General features: G+C 37.7%; 1 protein-coding gene across 2 annotated transcripts; it reads right to left on the reverse strand.

The window, feature by feature from the left end:
• Positions 1 to 1,684: 1,684 nt before the first annotated feature.
• On the reverse strand, positions 1,685 to 18,601 carry LOC115218615. Of its 2 annotated transcripts, XM_036508300.1 has the most exons (5): positions 18,443 to 18,601; positions 11,837 to 12,004; positions 9,692 to 9,784; positions 3,173 to 3,458; positions 2,062 to 3,120 (listed from the first exon to the last, which is right to left on the reverse strand). In XM_036508300.1, exons 1-4 carry the CDS (start codon positions 18,510 to 18,512, stop codon positions 3,187 to 3,189), a joined length of 603 nt encoding a protein of 200 aa, XP_036364193.1. In that variant the 5' UTR covers positions 18,513 to 18,601; the 3' UTR covers positions 2,062 to 3,120; positions 3,173 to 3,186. The 2 variants fall into 2 exon arrangements, with proteins under 2 accessions (XP_029644377.1, XP_036364193.1); XM_029788517.2 differs by having other exon boundaries at positions 1,685 to 3,458.
• Between the last annotated feature and the right edge of the window lie 723 nt (positions 18,602 to 19,324).

The following is a 19,324-nucleotide window of genomic DNA, read 5'->3' on the forward strand; positions in this document are numbered from 1 at the left end:
ATTAATAATTTATTGTGAAATGTACCCCTATCAATACTAGTATATATTACCATTTGCACAGGTTAAAGAAAGAGTAAACATGCAGATAAGTATTCTTCCTTTGTTAATTGTGGTAAATAGTTTCATTTACTAGTTTTATTCAATAAATTTATAACATATATAGAGGTTTTTTACTGTTTAAATATTATTACTTTACGTTTGTCGTAATAATGGAGTTCTTAGATCTGAAAAGGATCTGTGTTCTTTCAGCTACCATTTTCCACTTGATTTTACGTGGTGTGGTGTTAGACTTTCAAACCTCACACATGGCTAGTTTGCTTAGTGGCTTTACTTCTGTTCCTGTGCTGGAAGGAAGATATGTGGTTAGCTATGCCACACCACATACAATCATGTGCAAAATAGTTGAAAGTTTCACACCATATGTCAACGGATCCAAAAAATGTAAGCTATTCATAGCTGAAAGAACACAGATCCTTTTCAGAACCAAGAACTCCACTGCACTGCTGAATTTCAGATCTGAAATATTCAAAGGATGTAAACATATGGATAAGTTTCATTTGGCGAATTGGAAAATACCACCCTCTCCAAATTGAGCAGCTCTGCTGCACTCTAGGCCCCTATCCATTCAAGGATATAACTCTAATTTTCCCCACTCTTTCTTTTTGTTTTTTCATTTTTCAGTGTTTCATCTTTTACATCTACTTCCTTCTCACCTTTTCTCTTATCGTATTGTCCTGTTTTAGTTTGTTATACCATTTGGCTAGAGTCTGAAGGCACCAGATGTGTTATAAAATGCTGTCTGAGTAGTTTTCATCGCATGAAACTATTAGCAGCTCATAAAAATATATACTGTTTATCAAATAAAATCATATATGTATATATAAATAAAATACGAAATTGTTCATAAATATTTGTTTACAACATTCATTAACATAAAGTGTTTATTACTTACCTAATGCCAATTACATAATCAAAATATATTGTCAAATCATCAGAGACTTCTAACTTTTATACATTGAAATGATGGCAGACTTCACCATCATGGAAATGACAGTTACTAGTCATCTCAATGATGATGAATTATGTCATCTTTCCAATCCAATAATGTTGCATATAGTTATATCATCATCATTTAGCGTCTGCTTTCCATGCTAGCATGGGTTGGATGGTTCAACTGGGGTCTGGGAAGCCAGAAGGCTGCACCAGGCCCAGTCTGATCTGGCAATGTTTCTATGGCTGGATGCCCTTCCTAACACCAACCACTCCGTGAGTGTAGTGGGTGCTTTTTACATGCCACCAGCACAGGTGCCAGACGAGACTGGCAAATGGCCACAGTCGGATGGTGCTTTCTACGTGGTCTTTGATAATTTGACATTAAATCTTCATTATGTAATTTGTATTGTGTATCTAATGACAATCTCATGTCAATTAAATGTAAGATGGTGTATCTTATAAACAATCTCTGTTTTGTACTGATATTTTCATATATGCAGCATAACACTCAAAACCAGGATTCAAAAGAAAAAAAAAATACACTTCCTAAGGCATGAACAGAAATACACCTGGTCTTTCTAAATTGCTGGTTGTCAGTGCAATTTAAAGTTTAAACTGCACTGACTGAATCAACCATTGATATAGAATTGAAGGTTATAAACCATAAACAATAAAGATAACCAAAAATATATTTAAAGTTAATAAATATATATTTTAATATGCAAAACATAGTACAGTAAGTAAAATATATTTTATTAACATACATATAATATTATTCTACAATAAAAGCCTGTATCTCCAATGAACATAATGGAAACAAATTGTTGAATAAGCAAGAAGACTGTGCACAGTATACACAGCTACAGATGGAAATAGATAGATAGATAGATAGGTAGAGAGAGAGAGAGAGAGAGGGGAGAGAGAGAGGGAGAGAGAGAGAGGGAGAGAGAGAGAGAGAGAGAGGGAGATGAGTATGTCTGATTAAAGAATTTTCAAAACATATATCTGGCTTGCTTGTAATGATATCAATGTTGTTTCCTTAAAAAACAATAAGATAAAAAATATCCAAATGAAATGTAATATTCATTTATTGCCCAAACATAATGTTTCTGATTGGTGATCAAATCCAATGGGTTTGGCTTACTTGAAGCTTTATTTTCAACTGCATAAAATTTCTCTTCTTATATATATGTGGCATCAGTTAACAAGGTCTCAAGGCAATGAAATATTAAAGGAAAATGAATGGAATGTTTATATCCTTTACCTTTCAAAGTAACAGTTTATAAAGTATATTTTGTGAAGTAGATTTAACAAGAGGTAAAAACGAATATGTGGGTAGAGTAAACATAGAATTATATAACATACACATGATTATATCATATCACAGCCAACACTATTACAACATACTTTAAATTATATCACAGCTGTCCTATTAGAGTGGTGAGCTGGCAGAATCAAAATGATTAGTGATATTTCATCCATCTGCACTTTGTAAGCTCAAATTCCACTAAGGTTGACTTTGCCTTTCATCCTTTGCAGGGTCGGTAAAATAAGTACCAGTTGAGTACTGGGGTCAATATATTTGACTTAGCCATTCCCCCCAAATTGCTGGCCCTGTGCCAAAATTTGAAACCATTATTATATTATAGCCAACATTATGTTATATCACAGCCTCATTACATTAACATACTATATTATAGTTGGCATTACTTTATATGACACATTTAGTGTTTCATATACATATGTGTGTGAGTGCGTGTTTTCATACATTTTATTCCTGTCATATAGACATCGCAGCATTAAGAATTTCATTTTAGTCTAATTTTTAACAATAAAAATAATAATAGCTATTTCTGAATTAGGGAAAAGGACTGACATTTTTAGAGAAGGATTTAATCAACTAAATTGTCCCCAATACTTGACAAGTATATACTAGAAGGATGGCAGGTGAAGTTGACCATGGTGGAATTTGAACCTAAAAAATATAAGGAACCTGAACAAACACTACAAAGCATTTTATCAGAGGGTCTAAAGATTCTGCCAATACACCACCCCTTACAATACCAATAATAATGATTTCACATTTATATTAACACAGATTGTACATGATATAATGTTTTAGCATTAAAAAATTTTTTTCCGCATAAGATATAATAAAACTGTACCCCAGGGATCTTCATTTTACTGGGAACCCTAGTTTGGGTGTTTATCCATCCTGAAAATATTTGCATCAGAAAGAGGAGGGTATAGCAATTTTTGGAGAGGAAGATGATTAATTTCCTTTTTGACTAGCAGGGGCAAAGAAAAGCAACCTAATTTAAACTTCTTTTCAATTCCAGCCTTTATTTCCAACTTGACACAGGCTGAGAATCTGTGTTTGTTAAAGGTGACATTATAGAATTTTACACATAATTTCACTTCAGGTAGTTGAGGTAAGCCAATACATACAGGTGGAGGATTCTTCACTGGAAGATAGAAAAGAAGGATAAATAATAATAATAATAATAATAATAATAATAATAATAATAGAAATAATGATAATAATAATAATAATAACAAAAATGATAATAATAATGATTAAGTGGATGTGAGAGCCTTCCACAAAAAGAATACAAATGCTGCCATGGCAGTGTGAATACAAATTGGCTTTTGTGCCATAAATACCAATATGAAGTAACAGAGAACTGGTATGAGCATGTACCAAGTAAAATTACACAGGAAGATGGAAAAGTAACGATACTCTGGAACTATGGTTTTCAGATAGATTATGTAATCGAAAACTGTCGGCCAGATATTGTCATATTGAATAAGAGAGACAAATACTGTCAGAATGTTGTGAGTAAAGAGGTTGAAATAATCACCAAGTACTCAGAATTGAAAGTGGACATGGCAAGACTGAATGGAATACGAGAGGGTAATGTAAAAGTGATATCAGTGGTAATTGAAGTGTTGGGCTAAATCCCATTGAAACCTCAAGACGTCTTAAGGTAACTGGAAATCTCATGCAAAATTGATGTTGTGCAAAAAGCAGCCATATTGGGCACAGTGCACATCTTAAGGAAAGTATTATCAGTCTGAGGTCCTTGTTGTGACTTGTCAGATGACTAAAGATTCTGGTGCATGTTTACTTACACTGTGTAATGAAGGAATAATAATAATAATAACCATAATAATAATAGACAAAAAGAGTACGACGCAATTTGTAATAGATTGTTTATTTAATGGTTTGAATGATATTTCAACAGATCTTCAGGTTCAAAATGTAAAATGAAAATAACTGCAGAAACACAGAAATTCAAAATATAAAGAAAGAAATCTTGCATTCCTATTTCAATAGAATAACATCATCAGTTTTTAATTCCATATTTGGTAAAAGGAAAAAGAAGAAAGAAAAAAGAAAAAAAAGGAAAAGGAATATTTTGTCAAACAGTTTCGTGTAAATGTGATGAAATTCACCTATCATTTTATTAATTCCTCCAGGACATGACGCTAGTAATTCACAAATATATTTGCTCCCATGCATTTCAAGGACTGAAAAAGTTGTAGAGTGAATATTTTCTGAGAATGTGCACTTTTTGGTGTTCCGCAAAATTGCAATCGTTTCATGTAAAATGTTCTATCAAACTACTGCTGTTGTGTCTGAAGTTATACCTGTGCCCATGGAAACTTTTGTTAAATTGTTATGTTGTACAACCAACATAAATTATATTGTGTTTATAGCATTCTGTTGTGTACACTAAATGGAAATCTTTACAAGTCTATTTAAATCATAACATTTATGTTATGATTTGTGATGAAATTGACTTGGCTCATGTTGTTGCATAATGAACAGGGCTTACCTCTCTTGCAGCTGTTTGTCAAGGTACAGTATTCAGAAACTTCAATAGTAGGTTTTTTGCGGTCAGAGGTAGCGGTTAAAATTTCTTTTATATTTTTATTGCATCTAAAAGCTACAATAAGCATCTGGGGGAATATATGTTTGAAACAAGGATATTTTCCTGCCAGATGCTGGTATCTTTCATGCAACACTTTTGAAATGCCAGTGAAATTTCAGTGTCAGCTAATCACTGATGGAAGTCTATCACAAATTTTACTTTGGTTGCTAAAATTATGCTTGTAAATTTGACTTTACTCTCTCTTTTACTTGTTTCAGTCATTTGACTGCGGCCATGCTGGAGCACCACCTTTAGTCGAGCAAATCGACCCCGGGGCTTATTCTTTGTAAGCCCAGTACTTATTCTATCGGTCTCTTTTGCCAAACCGCTAAGTAACGGGGACGTAAACACACCATGTGGTTGGTTAGCAAGCTACTTACCACACAGCCACTCCTGCGCCTATCCTTGTAAATTTTAGCTATGTCATTTGTGATTTCCTTTAATCATAAAATGTTGTACAAAAGCATTTGCAGGTTTCCCCCATAGCAGTACAAATCTGATTTATACTAAAAAATTGGGATTTTGGATTTGACCTAATTATATGATGTGGATGATTCGAGTGGCAGTGGAGGTAAAAGCAGGATAATGTGGGCTTGGAAAATAACTCTGTCTCCAGAAAACTTTTGTGTCCAAAAACTCAATATTAGTTTTTGAAAAACTAGATGTAAGCTTTCTATTGGACTTAAAGCCATAGTTTTTAGCATAACAATCACAGAAATACAAGAAGTTAACTGAACTGTCCTGTGATCCTCCTCAGATGTAAAATACATCTTCAATGAACCATAATCAGAATATTGGTTCATGACCAAGCAGGGATTTAAATGTCATCATTAAGTGTGGTGATAAAAGTTTTGTCCAAATGTCATTGTGTTACATTGTAACACAAACTACAAAGAAAATTAGATGGAATACTTTTCTGTGACCATTCTTTAAAGGCATTCATGCATGCTTCCACCCATTCATCATGGTCAATATCGGGGTAGAGTGAAGAAACATTGATAGTTACCAAAAAAACAGATTTCAACAGAACTTTGGTGTTCAGAAAAGTTGTTAATTGTAGACACAAAATCAAAAGTATCCCAAACATAGGAACGAGATCTTTTTGCTACAGAGAGTAGAGAGCTATTCTGAAATTTTGACTGTACAACATTCATATCCACCGCAAATTGAGTGCATTGGAGGACATTTTTCAAACATTTTGTATATTTTGGGGAGACCATAAAGTACAGATGTTTTTTGTTCTCACTGTAAAATCCTGGATTCAGTCTTATTTATGAAATTATTTTCCTCCATTTCCAGAATTATTTTGTCAAGTTCCTCTCACTAATTCTTCATATAAAGTTTTGTCACTTAAAACTTTTTCGCAAGCTGAAACAGGAACACAGGATTACTTCATTTACATTTTAAATTTGTGTTTCTGCAGTTATTTCATCATCATCATCGTTTAATGGCTGTTTTCCATGCTGGTATGGGTTGCACGGTTTGACAAAGGACTGGCTCCAATCTGATCTGGCAAGGTTTCTACAGCTGGATGCCCTTCCTAATGCCAACCACTCTGAGAGAATAGTGGGTGCATTTTATGTGCCACCAGCATCGGTGCCAGTCAAGTGGCACTGCATTGGCCACTACTATGATTTCACTTGGCTCAACAATTCTTTTCAAGCACAGCATATTGCCTGATGATTTAAGGATACTTTTAAACAGGCCAGTTATGCAAGGCTGGCATCAGCCATGGCTATGATCTCACTTGGCTTGCCAGGTCTTTTAAAGCACAGCAAATCTCCAAAGGTCTCGGTTACTTGTCAGTGACTCTGTGAGGCCTAATGTTTGAAGGTTGTGCTTTGCCACCTCATCTCATGTCTTCCTGGGTCTACATCTTCCACAGGTTCTCTCCACTGTTAGGGTGTGACACTTATTCGCATAGCTGTCCTCATCCATATGCAACACATGACCATACCAGCATATCTGATGCTTCTTATGCTCAACTTTTCTCTCAGGGTGCTAACACTGTCGTGTATGCACACTGACATACAGTGGAGCATACTAGTTTCATATTTCATTCAAGCCTACGCATGTCCTCAGCAGTCACAGCCCATGTTTCACTACTGTATAGCATGGCTGTTCGCACACAAGCATCATACAGTCTACCTTTTACTCTGAGAAAGTGGCCCTTTGTTACCAGCAGAGGTGGGAGCTCAATGAACTTTGCCCAGGCTATTCTTATTCTAGTAGCTATGCTCTCAGAGCATCCACCTCCACGACTGACTTGGTCATGTAGGTAATGGAAGATATCAACTACTTCTAGTTTTTTCCCTTGGTATGTGATGAAATCTGTATTCTGTGCATTTTTGGTGTTTATTGCCCCTGTTCATCTGTCACACACAAAAACTATCTTCCCGGTTAACCCTCCTTTGATATTGCTGTACTTCTTATGTGTCCATAGCTTACACTGGGGACATCTTATGGAGTTTCTACCTATGTCTTTTCTGCAGATTGAGCAGGGCCATCCATCTGAAGGAATTTGTGATTTATCTGCCTTCTTACTAAGACATTAGTTTTTGCTAGATTGATTCTAAGGCCCTTCGATTCTAGACCTTGCTTCCACACCTGAAGCTTCTCTAGTTCTGGTAGAAACTCAGCTATTAGAGCAAGGTCATCAGCAAAGAGGAGTTCCCAGGGGCAGCCTGTCTTGAATTCCTTTGTTATTCCCTGGAGGACTATGATGAATAAGAGGGGTTCTGAGGACTGATCCTTGGTAAACCCTCACTTCTACCAGGAATTCTTCACTATACTCGTTGCCAACCCTCACCTTACTGACAGCATCCCTGTACATGGCTTGTACAGCTCTCAGCAACCACTCATCTATTCCTAGTTTCCACATTAACCACCAGAGAAGGGATTGGGGCACTCTGTCAAAGGCTTTCTCTATGTCAATGAAAGCCAAGTACAGAGGTTTGTCCTTGGCTAGCAACTTCTCCTGCAGCTGTCTTACCAGAAATATAGCATCAGTGGTGCTTCTCCCTGGCACAAACCCAAACTGCATCTTGTCTAGACTAACTCTCACCCTAATTAGTTGGGCTATGGCCCTCTCCATGACATTCATCTCCTGATCCAATAATTTGATACCTCTGTAGTTATTCCTATGTAATGCATCACCTTTACCTTTGTAGCAGTTGACTATGGTACTGCTACAACAGTCATTGGGTATGACTCCTTCATGTGTTACCTGGTTGACTATACGGGTGACTAGATTATAGCCTACACTGCCAAACCTGAAGAAGACATGACTTGTTGAGATATCATTCAAACTGTTAAATAAACAATCTATTAGAAATCACATGGCACTCTTCTTATTGTCTATTTACCTTCATGAAGAGTTATGTCAATCTTTATAAATTATTATCATTATTATGGGTGTAGACCTAGAAAGACATGGGATGAGGCAAAGTAGAGGGTTGGGCCTCACAGAGGCAAAGTGGCTGAGTTTCTTTTGAGTGTTGGGCCTCATAGAGGCAATGACCAAAGTCTTTGGCATTATGTTGAGTTTGAGAAGAAGACCCATCAAGCCAAGCAAAATTGCAGTCATGGCAGATACCGGTGTCATGCAGATAAAATAATAACAATAATAATATCTTTGGGGTTTGGATAATTCACATTTGGAAATGTGTGTGTTTCGTTCAACCTCCTCAAACAACCCTTATTCAGGGACCTTTTGAGCAGGATGGGCTACTTGACCTGCAGAAAATTCTAACAGGACCCCACCTGCAAGGTCATGCGCTGTTTATCTTGATATCAGATCACAGTGTCATGCATATATGGTTGTGATGCATGTACCTGGTGTACCGTTATCAGATAGGTAGTCATGATGGATATACTGAGCTTCATATATTTTACCCCAGTGTCACTTTGATGGCATGCACCGCTCTCTCACTCAATAATTATAATAATAATGTATTGGTATAAAAGATGAGTTACAGCAAATATTCTGCTCAATACCACAAATTTACTTGTCAGTTACTTGACCATAACCAATGAACCTTAGTGACTGATATGTGCATCTGTGATCACAAGCAGGAGTAGTGGTGGAACATCATAGCCATGTTGAGAGGAATTCTATGGAACTTGAATAATTCACCTCTGGAAACATGGTATGAACACAAACAACAGAGAGTGGCTGTGTCAGAAACCTGTAAAACCTGGTGGGATTTCCCAGTTCAAACAGACCAGGTGCTTGAGCACAAGCCAGACATTGTAGTGGTGGACAAAGTGAAACACATGTATAACTGATGTTGTGTGCTTCTTTAACCCACAAATAGTTAAGACGGAAGGCAAAATAGTAGACATAAATAATCTACACAACATTGAAAAAGTAATGAAAAAACAACATAAGTTGGATAATGCAGTCCAAAATACACTATATCAGAATAACTGGTATACCGTCATTAGGTCAAGGTTGACTCACAGCTACACATTAATAATATCAACATACAAAGACAAACAAATGAGGCATCCTCTACATAGTTACTTGACTTGCTAGAAACAGCAGCTGATTTCTCCTCAAATCATATTCAAAGACTTAAATAACAAAGGAGAGATGTTAGACTATGTAACCCCACATACACCTAAAAACCAGGATGGCCATTGCTAGGAAGCTTCCAGTCATATAGTAGGTTGCCAGAACAGAGTTGGCCTGAGGTTGAATTAGCAACATAAGCAATAGACAAGGTAAGTTATAGGTCATTAAAATAATTAGTTCTTCTCACCTGATACAGAATATTCATAAATAGTCTTGTTATCCCAGAGTAACTCGACTTCAGCTCCAATGTCTTCTCGTAAATAAGAAAGTTTAATACAAGCTGGAAAGAAGAGAAACATTGTCATTTGCAATAGTAAAGGCAAATACTTATTGACTGAATGTATTCAGTGGCAGATGTGTGTGCATTTTTGATGGTGTGTATGCATCATTGATTTTGCATACATGCAGGCATGTGTGTATGTGTGGGGGTGCATGTTTTTTAGTGTTTGTGTGTGAGCATTCTTCTCACTTGTTCACAGATTATGGCTGTCAACATCATCATCATCATCATTTAGCGTCCGCTTTCCATGCTGGCATGGGTTGGACGGTTCAACTGGGGTCTGGGAAGCCAGAAGGCTGCACCAGGCCCAGTCTGATCTGGCAATGTTTCTACGGCTGGATGCCCTTCCTAACGCCAACCACTCCATGAGTGTAGTGGGTGCTTTTTACATGCCACCGGCACAGGTGCCAGACGAGGCTGGCAAACAGCCATGATTGGATGGTGCTTTTTACGTGCCAATGGCGCTGTATGTCCTATTTTGTTCTTATCCCTCAAAGAAATATTGAATTCATCCATACATATGTTGGGCCTCACAGAGGCAATGACAAGAGATTGAGACCTCTGGAGATATGCTGTAGCCTATACCAGTGTTACATAACTAGCCCATTTAAAAAGTACCCTTGAATCATCGGGCAACATGCCGTGCTTGAGGAAACCTACTGAGTCATGTAAAATCAAAAATCAAAATCAAAATCAGAGTCTCAATCAAATTGAAATCGTAGTTCTGGCTGATGCCACTGCTACCTGACTGACTCCTGTGCTGGTGGCATGCAATAAGCACCATTCATGCATGGGTCATTGCCAGTGCAAAGGTTCACTGGCTCCCCATGCAGGTGGCACATAAAAAGCACCATCCGAACGTGGTCAATGCAAGCCCCACCACCCTGACTGGCTCCTGTGCTGGTAGCACGTAAAAAGCACCATCCGAACGTGACCAATACCAGTGCTGCCTGACTGGCTCCCGTGCCAGTGGCACATAAAAAAGCACCCACTACACACTTGGAGTGGTTGGCATTAGGAATGGCATCCAGCTGTAGAAACATTGCCAGATTAGATTGGAGCCTGGTGGAGCCTCCTGGCTTGTCAATCCCCAGTCAAACAGTCCAACTCATGCCAGCATGGAAAAACGGATGTTAAATGATGATAATGATGATGATAATGTACTTATTCACACATACATCCATCTACCTATAAATATAGATGTGTTTATGTATACACATACATATGCACACGTGCACATATTTACATGTATCTACCCAAGCATATGTTGGTGGAAGGGCATACATATCTGGGCTCAGATGGTAGAAGTGTGGTAATTCCTAATTCTTCTATACTTTACAGTATAAACACCAGAAGAAAATCTTTGCTCACCAACTGAATAAACCAGCAAGAAAAAGCTTCAACCAAAATGAATTTTATAATACCTACCTAAAACAGACACACACATATGCACACCTAAAAAGACACACAAAATCTGGATTGCTCTAAGTAAGCTTTTTCCATTCATGTATGTATACATATAATCATCATCATCATCATCTATATATATATATATATATATATATATATATATATATACACACACACACAAATACAGAAACATCTATATACACACATTTTATTTAGGTCAATCTGTATATCTTTTGTCATTGGACTGCGAACATTATGAGGCACCCACTTAAGGGGGTTTAGTCAAAATAATTGACCTAAAGACATTTTTTTTTAATGTCTGGTACTTATTTTATTGCGTTGTTTTGCCGAACTGCTAAGTTACAAACCATCAGTAAACAAACCATCATCAGTTGTCATACAGTGGTAGGAAACAAACAGTAAGAAAAATACGTCTGTCTGGTTATTGGGTTATTTATATTTATTTCAGGAAACAGGGAAGAGAAGGATGACATCAGTGTGACTTGATTAAATAGGAAGGTGATGTGGTGGAAGAAAATGATAGCGGTGATGATGTTGGTGGGAGTCAGTGATGGTGTGGTAGAAAGTTATGTAACAGAGAGAGAGATGGAAAGAATTTAATGTTAAAGAAATATCTCTTACCTGTCTCATTAATTTTCAAAGATTTTACATAGATGTGCTTACAACATTCCCATGTGTCATTGAAAGTGACGCAGGACTGAAGATCGGTCTCAATCAGGCCTTTGAATGCTTCCTTATTTAACTGCAGGCCAATAGATTTCCACAACTTTGAGTTTATATTTGCAGATACTAAATGACATTCAAAGTAAAGGAAATGGAAAAGTTAGTGAAATATGAAATATAAAAAAACACATGGTTCATGTAAAAAACAAATAATACACAATATAATACATATAAAAAATATATACAGCTATATTGACTCAGTTTTCAAAATAGAAGCATGTGTGTGTATGTGTGTATGTTTGTGCATGTGTGCACAAGTATAAACTTGTACGTACATATATATGACAGCCAACCCATTGCACATATGATTATTGCTCCTGGAAAAAAAACTCTGAGAAAATTGCAGAAGGTAGGTTAAGTACAAAATCGATAGTACTTTCTGATTGAGATATATAATAGTTACAAGTATCAATACATCGTATAGAGAAAATACTTGCTCAACCTATGAAATCCTTGCCTGTGGTAGAATTTCTTTGTCAATGCCAAACACACATGGACTGAAGAAAACAGAGTATAGGATAGCATAGTTCACAGGAAAACTTAGTTACTTAATTAATAATACTGAATGGACATAAGTATTGACTTCTAGAAGTGATCATTTGTAGCTAAAGGTAAAGTGTTTTACTTTTATGTACCACAATATTGTAACTGAAGTATCTCTATTTAAATTTATACTTCAAAATTTACCTACCATTAGACACATAGGTTTATGAAACATGAAAAAATTGTGAACTGATTGGTAACCTTTTTGTGTTCTATATCTTTTGGATGTAGAACTGTCCATTTCAGTACTTGAATTTATAAATTGATTGCTTAATCTCTTTTGATTTCTCATCTCACCCTCTCCTTTTGGCATAAAACAGTCAAATGTGAAAAAGAAGGTTTTCTCTTTCTCTCCATGTCTCACACACTTACTCTCTCTATTGATCTATGTGTGTACATGAGAATATATCTATAGAAAGCTTAAAGATATATACTCAAGCACACACACACATACACATATATGTGAAGATGCATGGCTCAGTGGTTAGAGCGTCGAGCTTACGATCGTGAAGATGTGAGTTTAAATCCCAGACCGGGCTGTGTGTTGTGTTCTTGAGCAAGACACTAAATTTCACGTTGCTCCAGTTCACACAGCTGTAGAATTGAGTTGCGACATCACAGGTGCCAAGCTGTATCTGCTGTTGCCTTTCCCTTGGATAACACTGGTGGCATGGAGAGGGGAGGCCGGTATGCATGGTATGCTGGTCTTCCATAAACAACTTTGCCCGAACTTGTGTTTGGGAGGGTAACTTTCTAGGTGCAATCCAACAGTCAGTCATGACTGAAGGAGGTCTCAAGATATATATGTATGCATATTACCTCAATACATCTGACTAATATAGGCAGAATGAGATACCTTTATCTACAGGCTGAAACAGCTGTAAGATCCATTTTATGTGTATCATTCTTATGGTATTATTATCTTACATATTGATGTATATTGCTTTGTTTTGTTGGATTTGGATGTTCCTATTTATGTAGTTAATAAATAATATGAATTGGTAGTATCTGTAAGTCGATGATTGAAATGAATCTGTTCCTCCAATTTCTTATTTGTATTATATATATATATATATATATATATATATATATATATATAGAGAGAGAGAGAGAGAGAGAGAGAGAGAAAGAGAGAGATATAGATATTTGAATGATTTTGTCAGGTGGTGCTATTAAGTTAAACATGGCCTGAGCCAATACTGGCTGAAACCTATCAAAGTATATATATATATATAATATATATATATATATATATATATATATAGGAGAACAAAGTGTACGTACACAGCTATATATATATATATATATAAAATAAAATACAAAATGGGACAAGAACGCAAAACATTTGGACAACTAGGTGATACAAAAGGGGACAACAAAACATCCAGATAGACGATACAAAAAAAAACATGGACAGGTCATTCGAAGCCTTTTATCTTCAGTCAAGAACCGGATCATCCTCGCAATTTCTGCTGATTGATCTTGAGATTGCTCCAATCTGGCCAGTCCCGGATCATTCTCTATGTCCCATATATAGATATAATGACTTATAGATCGATGGTATTAATACAATCTCTCCTTTTCTTTCCCAATTCTTTATTTCTGCATAGAATTTTACACCCCTTTTTCCCTTCCTTTTTTTATATCTCATTATCTCTCTCCCTATCTGTCTCTCTCTGAATATAGACAGGAGAAATGGCCAACAATCACACTAAAGATGTCTTAAAACTGGGGAAGTGCAGAGATGAAATCATTTTTGAGAGGCTGGCAAATATCTGAAAGGGGCAATCCCAAGTAATATAATGGCAGCACTAATGACCAATGTTTATACAAGGACCACAGCTCAGATAGAGTGAAAGAATCAAGGAGTCATCCATTCCTATGCTCTCATCAGACCTCATTTAGCATCCATGACACCATCTTTGAAAACAAATGCAAAATAGATGATAAGGATGGAGATACTGATATAAGTGAGAGATGTTCCCCTGGCTCAACTGACCCACAAGGGAACAAAGATCAAACCATGAGTAAGAGACCTGCCAAGAAAAGGCAGCGAGCTGGCAAAATTGTTTGCACGCCGGGCGAAATGCTTAGCGGTATTTTTTCTGCCATTACGTCCTGAGTTCAAATTCCACCAAGGTCGACTTTGCCTTTCATCCTTTTGGGGTCGATTAAATACGTACCAGTTACACACTGGAGTCGATATAATAGACTTAATCCGTTTGTCTGTCCTTGTTTGTCCCCTCTGTGTTTAGCCCCTTGTGGGTAGTAAAGAAATAAGAGACCTGCCAAGGAAGGAGACACCAGCACTAATGGCCCTTCCACCACCAATGTGAACAACTAAACAGACATGGCCATATCAGCGCAGTCGTCTCTCTTGCACACCACATCTGATGCTTCTTAGGTCCAACTTTTCTCTCAAGGTACTAACACTCTGTCGAGTATGCACACTGACATTACACATCCATCAGAGCATACTGACTTCATTCCTTGAGAACTTTCGCATGTCCTCAGCAGTCACGGCCCATGTTTCACTGCCATGTAGCATGGCTGTTTGTACACATGCGTCATACAGTCTACCTTTTATTCTGAGCGAGAGGCTCTTTGTCACCAGCAGAGGTAAGAGCTCTCTGAACTTTGCCCAGGCTATTCTTATTCTAGCAACTACATTTGAAGTGTACTCTCCCCTGCTATTAACTTGGTCACCTAGGTAACGGAAGCTATCAACTACTTCTAATTTTTCTCCCTGTAATGTGGTGGAAGTTGCTCTCTGCACATTTTCAGTGTTTATTGCTCCTGAGCATCTGCCACATACAAAAACTATCTTCCCAGTTAACCTTTCTTTGGTATTGCTGCACCTCTTATGTGTTTATAGCTTACACTGGTTACATCTTATAGAGTTTCTACCTACGCCTTTTCTACAGATCGAACAGGGCCATCTACCGGAAGGGATTTGTGGTTTGCCTGCCCTCCTACTTATTAGGACTTTGGTTTTAGCTAGGTTGATTGTAAGGCCCTTCGATTCTAATCATATACTGTTATTACTGAGATCATCCTCTAACATGTGGCAGTTGGTGAAGAATGGAGTTTGATGTAGCTACCCTCATTTGCACCTCTTGCTGTGAAGCAGGTTCATCTGAGACTCTTGACAGGAAGTGGTCCAGCCTTGATTTGAAAAAGCCTACATCCACTTTGTGCAGGTTCCTCAGGCTCTTTAGGAGAATAGTAAAATGCTGTGGGCCCTGAAATCCAGGCTGTTCCAGTAACTGATCTTGAAGCACGATGGCATTGCTAGGATCTTTGGCACTGTGCAGTGTTGACCTGTTCTGGCATTGTTGTAGCTTTCAATGCCAAAATTTGGCACAATTCCTTTCAGGATCTTCCAGATGTATATTACTGCATACCTCTCCCGTCTTCACTCCAGGGAGTAGAGTCTTAGCTGTTTTAGCCTTTCCCAGTAGCTGAGCTCTTGCAAAGAGACAACCTTCTTTGTGAAGCTTCGCTTGATTGCTTCAAGGTCTGCTATTAATTTTACACTATTGGGTAATCATAGCTGGGAGCAGCAATCCAGGCAGCTGAGGACGAATATCCAGAGGACCATCATGGTTTCCTTTTCTCTGATTCTGAATGTTCTCAGGATCCATCCAGCCAGTCTCCACTTTGTCGCCATCCTGGTAATGTGCACTTGGAAAGAGGTATCATCATACATGTCGATATCCAGGTCCCTCACTGATTTAGGCTCTGGGATTGTAATTCCCTGTGGACCAGTGTACCCTGTAAGTTTCATATTCAGTTTTAGGCGCTGGTAGCACAGGGCTTCGTATTTTTGAGCATTAAACTGCATATTATTATCCTCAGTCCATCTGTAAATTGAGTCCAACTCCTGCTGCAGATGTGCAACATCACTGGGGTTCTGTATTTTCTATGAGACTTTCGTATCGTCTGCGTTGCTAGCAAGGGTAGCTATCCAGGCAGTTGAGGGCATATCTGAGAGAGCCACTATGAAAAGCAGTGCCCTGTGGAACACTGCTCACAATGTGTTTTCATTGATGTGGCTCCATTGGCCACTACGGCCTGACTTTCAGAAAGTCATGTAACCACTCTCCAAGTTTTCCAGCTATACCGAGATCATGCAGTTTGTAGCATATCTTATCTTGATCCACTTTATCAAAAGCTTTTGCAAAATCAAGGTATATTACGTTTACCTTTGAGTTGTTGAGTAACTGCCTCAGCACTCAGTCATAATGTTGTAAGAGCTGGACCAGGCAGCCCCTATCTGGTCGAAAGCCTTGCTGGGTATTCTTCAAGGAATGCGATTAGTTTTTAGCATCTGCTCTGCTTCCCCTTTTATGGATTGGGCATATTATTCCCTCCTCCAGCTTGCTTGGCAGCCTGCCATTTGCAAGAAAGCTCTGGAATCTGGAGAAGTTTTGCCTGGGCACGCTTGTATAACCTACCACAGCTACCATGGGATGGAGTATGCGCAGTCTTTGGTCATATTCTCTTCTATTTGTGGTTTTACTTGAAGAAGATATTTGCAAAGTGTTGTATTATTCTTGAATACTGTCCTGATGTCATATGGGCTGCATATCTTTTGTATCTTTGCAGGTGGTAGGTTATACAAAGGCAAAACATGTTGTCCCCTGAAAATAAGGGTAGATGAATATTGCAAAGCTGTGACACGAGGAGATATAGATAAATTGGGTATAGCTGATCATGTATGGAAAAATGGAGACCACTTCCCCCTGTGGGATGAACTCAAAGTAATAGAGAACACCAGTGGAAAATATGAAAACTAAAAGAAGCAGCACATATGTTAGGACACAACAACCTCCTAAGCCGGCCATGTGCAGATATGAGTAGCATATGGGAACTGGTATAAAGGAAGGATAGGAAAATATTATACTTATAAGCCCTAAAATTCACTCCATAATTGCCCACCAGCATATGTTGTAGTGGTTAAGAGCACGGGCTACTAACCCAAAGATTCTGAGTTCAATTCCAGGCAGTGACCTGAATAATAACATTGAAAAATACCTTTGGAATGAGAACCCAGGTTCAAAATTTCCCCCAGACACCTGATAAAGGCTGGAAGGTATATCAACAAACAAGATAAGGACAAATATCCGTCAAGTGTAAATAACGTAAAGAAAGAAATAGGAAAAAATATTTGAAAATGGGGGTGGGGGTGAAATTTCCGAGGGTTCCACCCCGCCCCACCCTGTTTACATGTCAACGGAATTCAGTCAATGAAAAGAAAAACTTTCCAATGATTCCGGGATATGGGGGTGGGCGGTGTCCGAATTCCACCCCCTCCCCACCACCACCACAACCTTTTTTCCGAACAAAATAAGTAGTTTGCAGCATATTAGGAACACAGAGTACTTGATTACACGCAAAAAAATCCGAGTTTTTTTTTTCTCAGTGAAAATCGTACCGGTGAAAGGATCAAAAATTTACCTGTCTTTTCAGAAGGTTTATAAGTCAGAAGCTTTTTCTGACTTATAACCTTCCAACTTTATCCTTGTTTTATTTATTTATTTGGTACAACTTAAGTGCAGAGGTCTCTCTTAACGGTGCTACTTAAATATAGGTGTCACGTACAAAACATTTTAAACGTACGCTGTGTAGACGTGTAATGACAGCCTAACCTTAACCCAAATATCGTTACGTAGATAGATCGTTCATATCGTTTCGTTGATACATCGGGACCTCTGCATATAAGTAGTGACATTTATTATTTTTATTAGTCTCCTTATTTTATTAATGTTTTTAACGACAGCTGGGCGTGATTTAAAAGACGATATAACTGTTGCTTGTAGCACATCGATCGCGTCTTGTTATTTACATCCTTATGAAATAGTTTGTTATGCGTTTATCGTTTATAACATTTCGCCCCACATTAAAGGTTACAACACCACTTCGTATTAGAGGGAGACAGAAGAAAAGATACATACTAACCTTGTTGTGTTGAGAACAATTCGGTGCCAAGAAAACAAACAACAAACAGAAACACTAACGTAGAAGCCATAGTCGCTAAGCCTGCCTCGACCAGGATATGTTACTGACGGTGTAAGAGCAATTTTATGACAACATTTTATTAGTTCCGGCAAGATAATTGCTATAGCAAATTTATAAACAAAGATAAGAAAGTTGATTTCAGATTTGAGTACATAGCAACACATCTCAGGGCGGGAGCTAGTCGATGCCATTGACTCCAGCAATTTGACTGATAGTATGTGTATGTATGTATGTATATATGTATGTATGTATGTATGTATGTATGTATGTATGTATGTATGTATGTATGTGTGTGTGTGTGTATGTATGTATGTGTGTATGTATGTATGTATGTATGTATGTATGTATGTATGTATGTATTGTATGTATGTATGTATGTATGTACCTACGTACGTACGTATGTTACGGCTGTCTTTCAATTCTCGTGTATCGAAACCATTCACAAGATTTTGTTCGGCCGGGGCCAAAAAGACACTTCCCCCCAAAAAGTGGCTTGGTGGGACTGAACGCGATATCATATTGATGGGAAGCGATTTTTTTAACCACTCATCCATGCCATACACTCTTCCTTTTTTCTTTTTTGTTTCATGCAGTGTGGGCATGCTAGGGTACTTACTATTTAGAAGGCTTTTAGTCGAACAAATCACACACACACCTTCATATACATACTTGTGTGAATGTTTGTGGATGTCAATGTGTATCTGTGTGTAAGAACTTGGTTTAATTTCACAAGGTTCGGCTTTTACCCAGTAAATTCTTTGAACTCAAGTTAAAAAGGAAATCGATATTTTGTTGCTCGGCTTTTACCCGGTAAATTCTTTG

The sequence above is a fragment of the Octopus sinensis genome, linkage group LG13 (assembly GCF_006345805.1).
Source record: "Octopus sinensis linkage group LG13, ASM634580v1, whole genome shotgun sequence".
Classification (NCBI taxonomy): Eukaryota; Metazoa; Mollusca; class Cephalopoda; order Octopoda; family Octopodidae; genus Octopus; species Octopus sinensis.

What these genes read in the sequence shown, in the direction of transcription:
- LOC115218615 (XM_029788517.2), bottom strand. Translation starts at nt 18,512, where the DNA reads ATGGCTTCTACGTTAGTGTTTCTGTTTGTTGTTTGTTTTCTTGGCACC. An exon ending in ATTGTTCTCAACACAACAAG is followed by an intron (nt 12,005 to 18,442) that starts GTTAGTATGTAT and finishes AATGTCATTTAG; the next exon opens with TATCTGCAAATATAAACTCA. An exon ending in TTATGAATATTCTGTATCAG is followed by an intron (nt 3,459 to 9,691) that starts GTGAGAAGAACT and finishes TCTATCTTCCAG; the next exon opens with TGAAGAATCCTCCACCTGTA.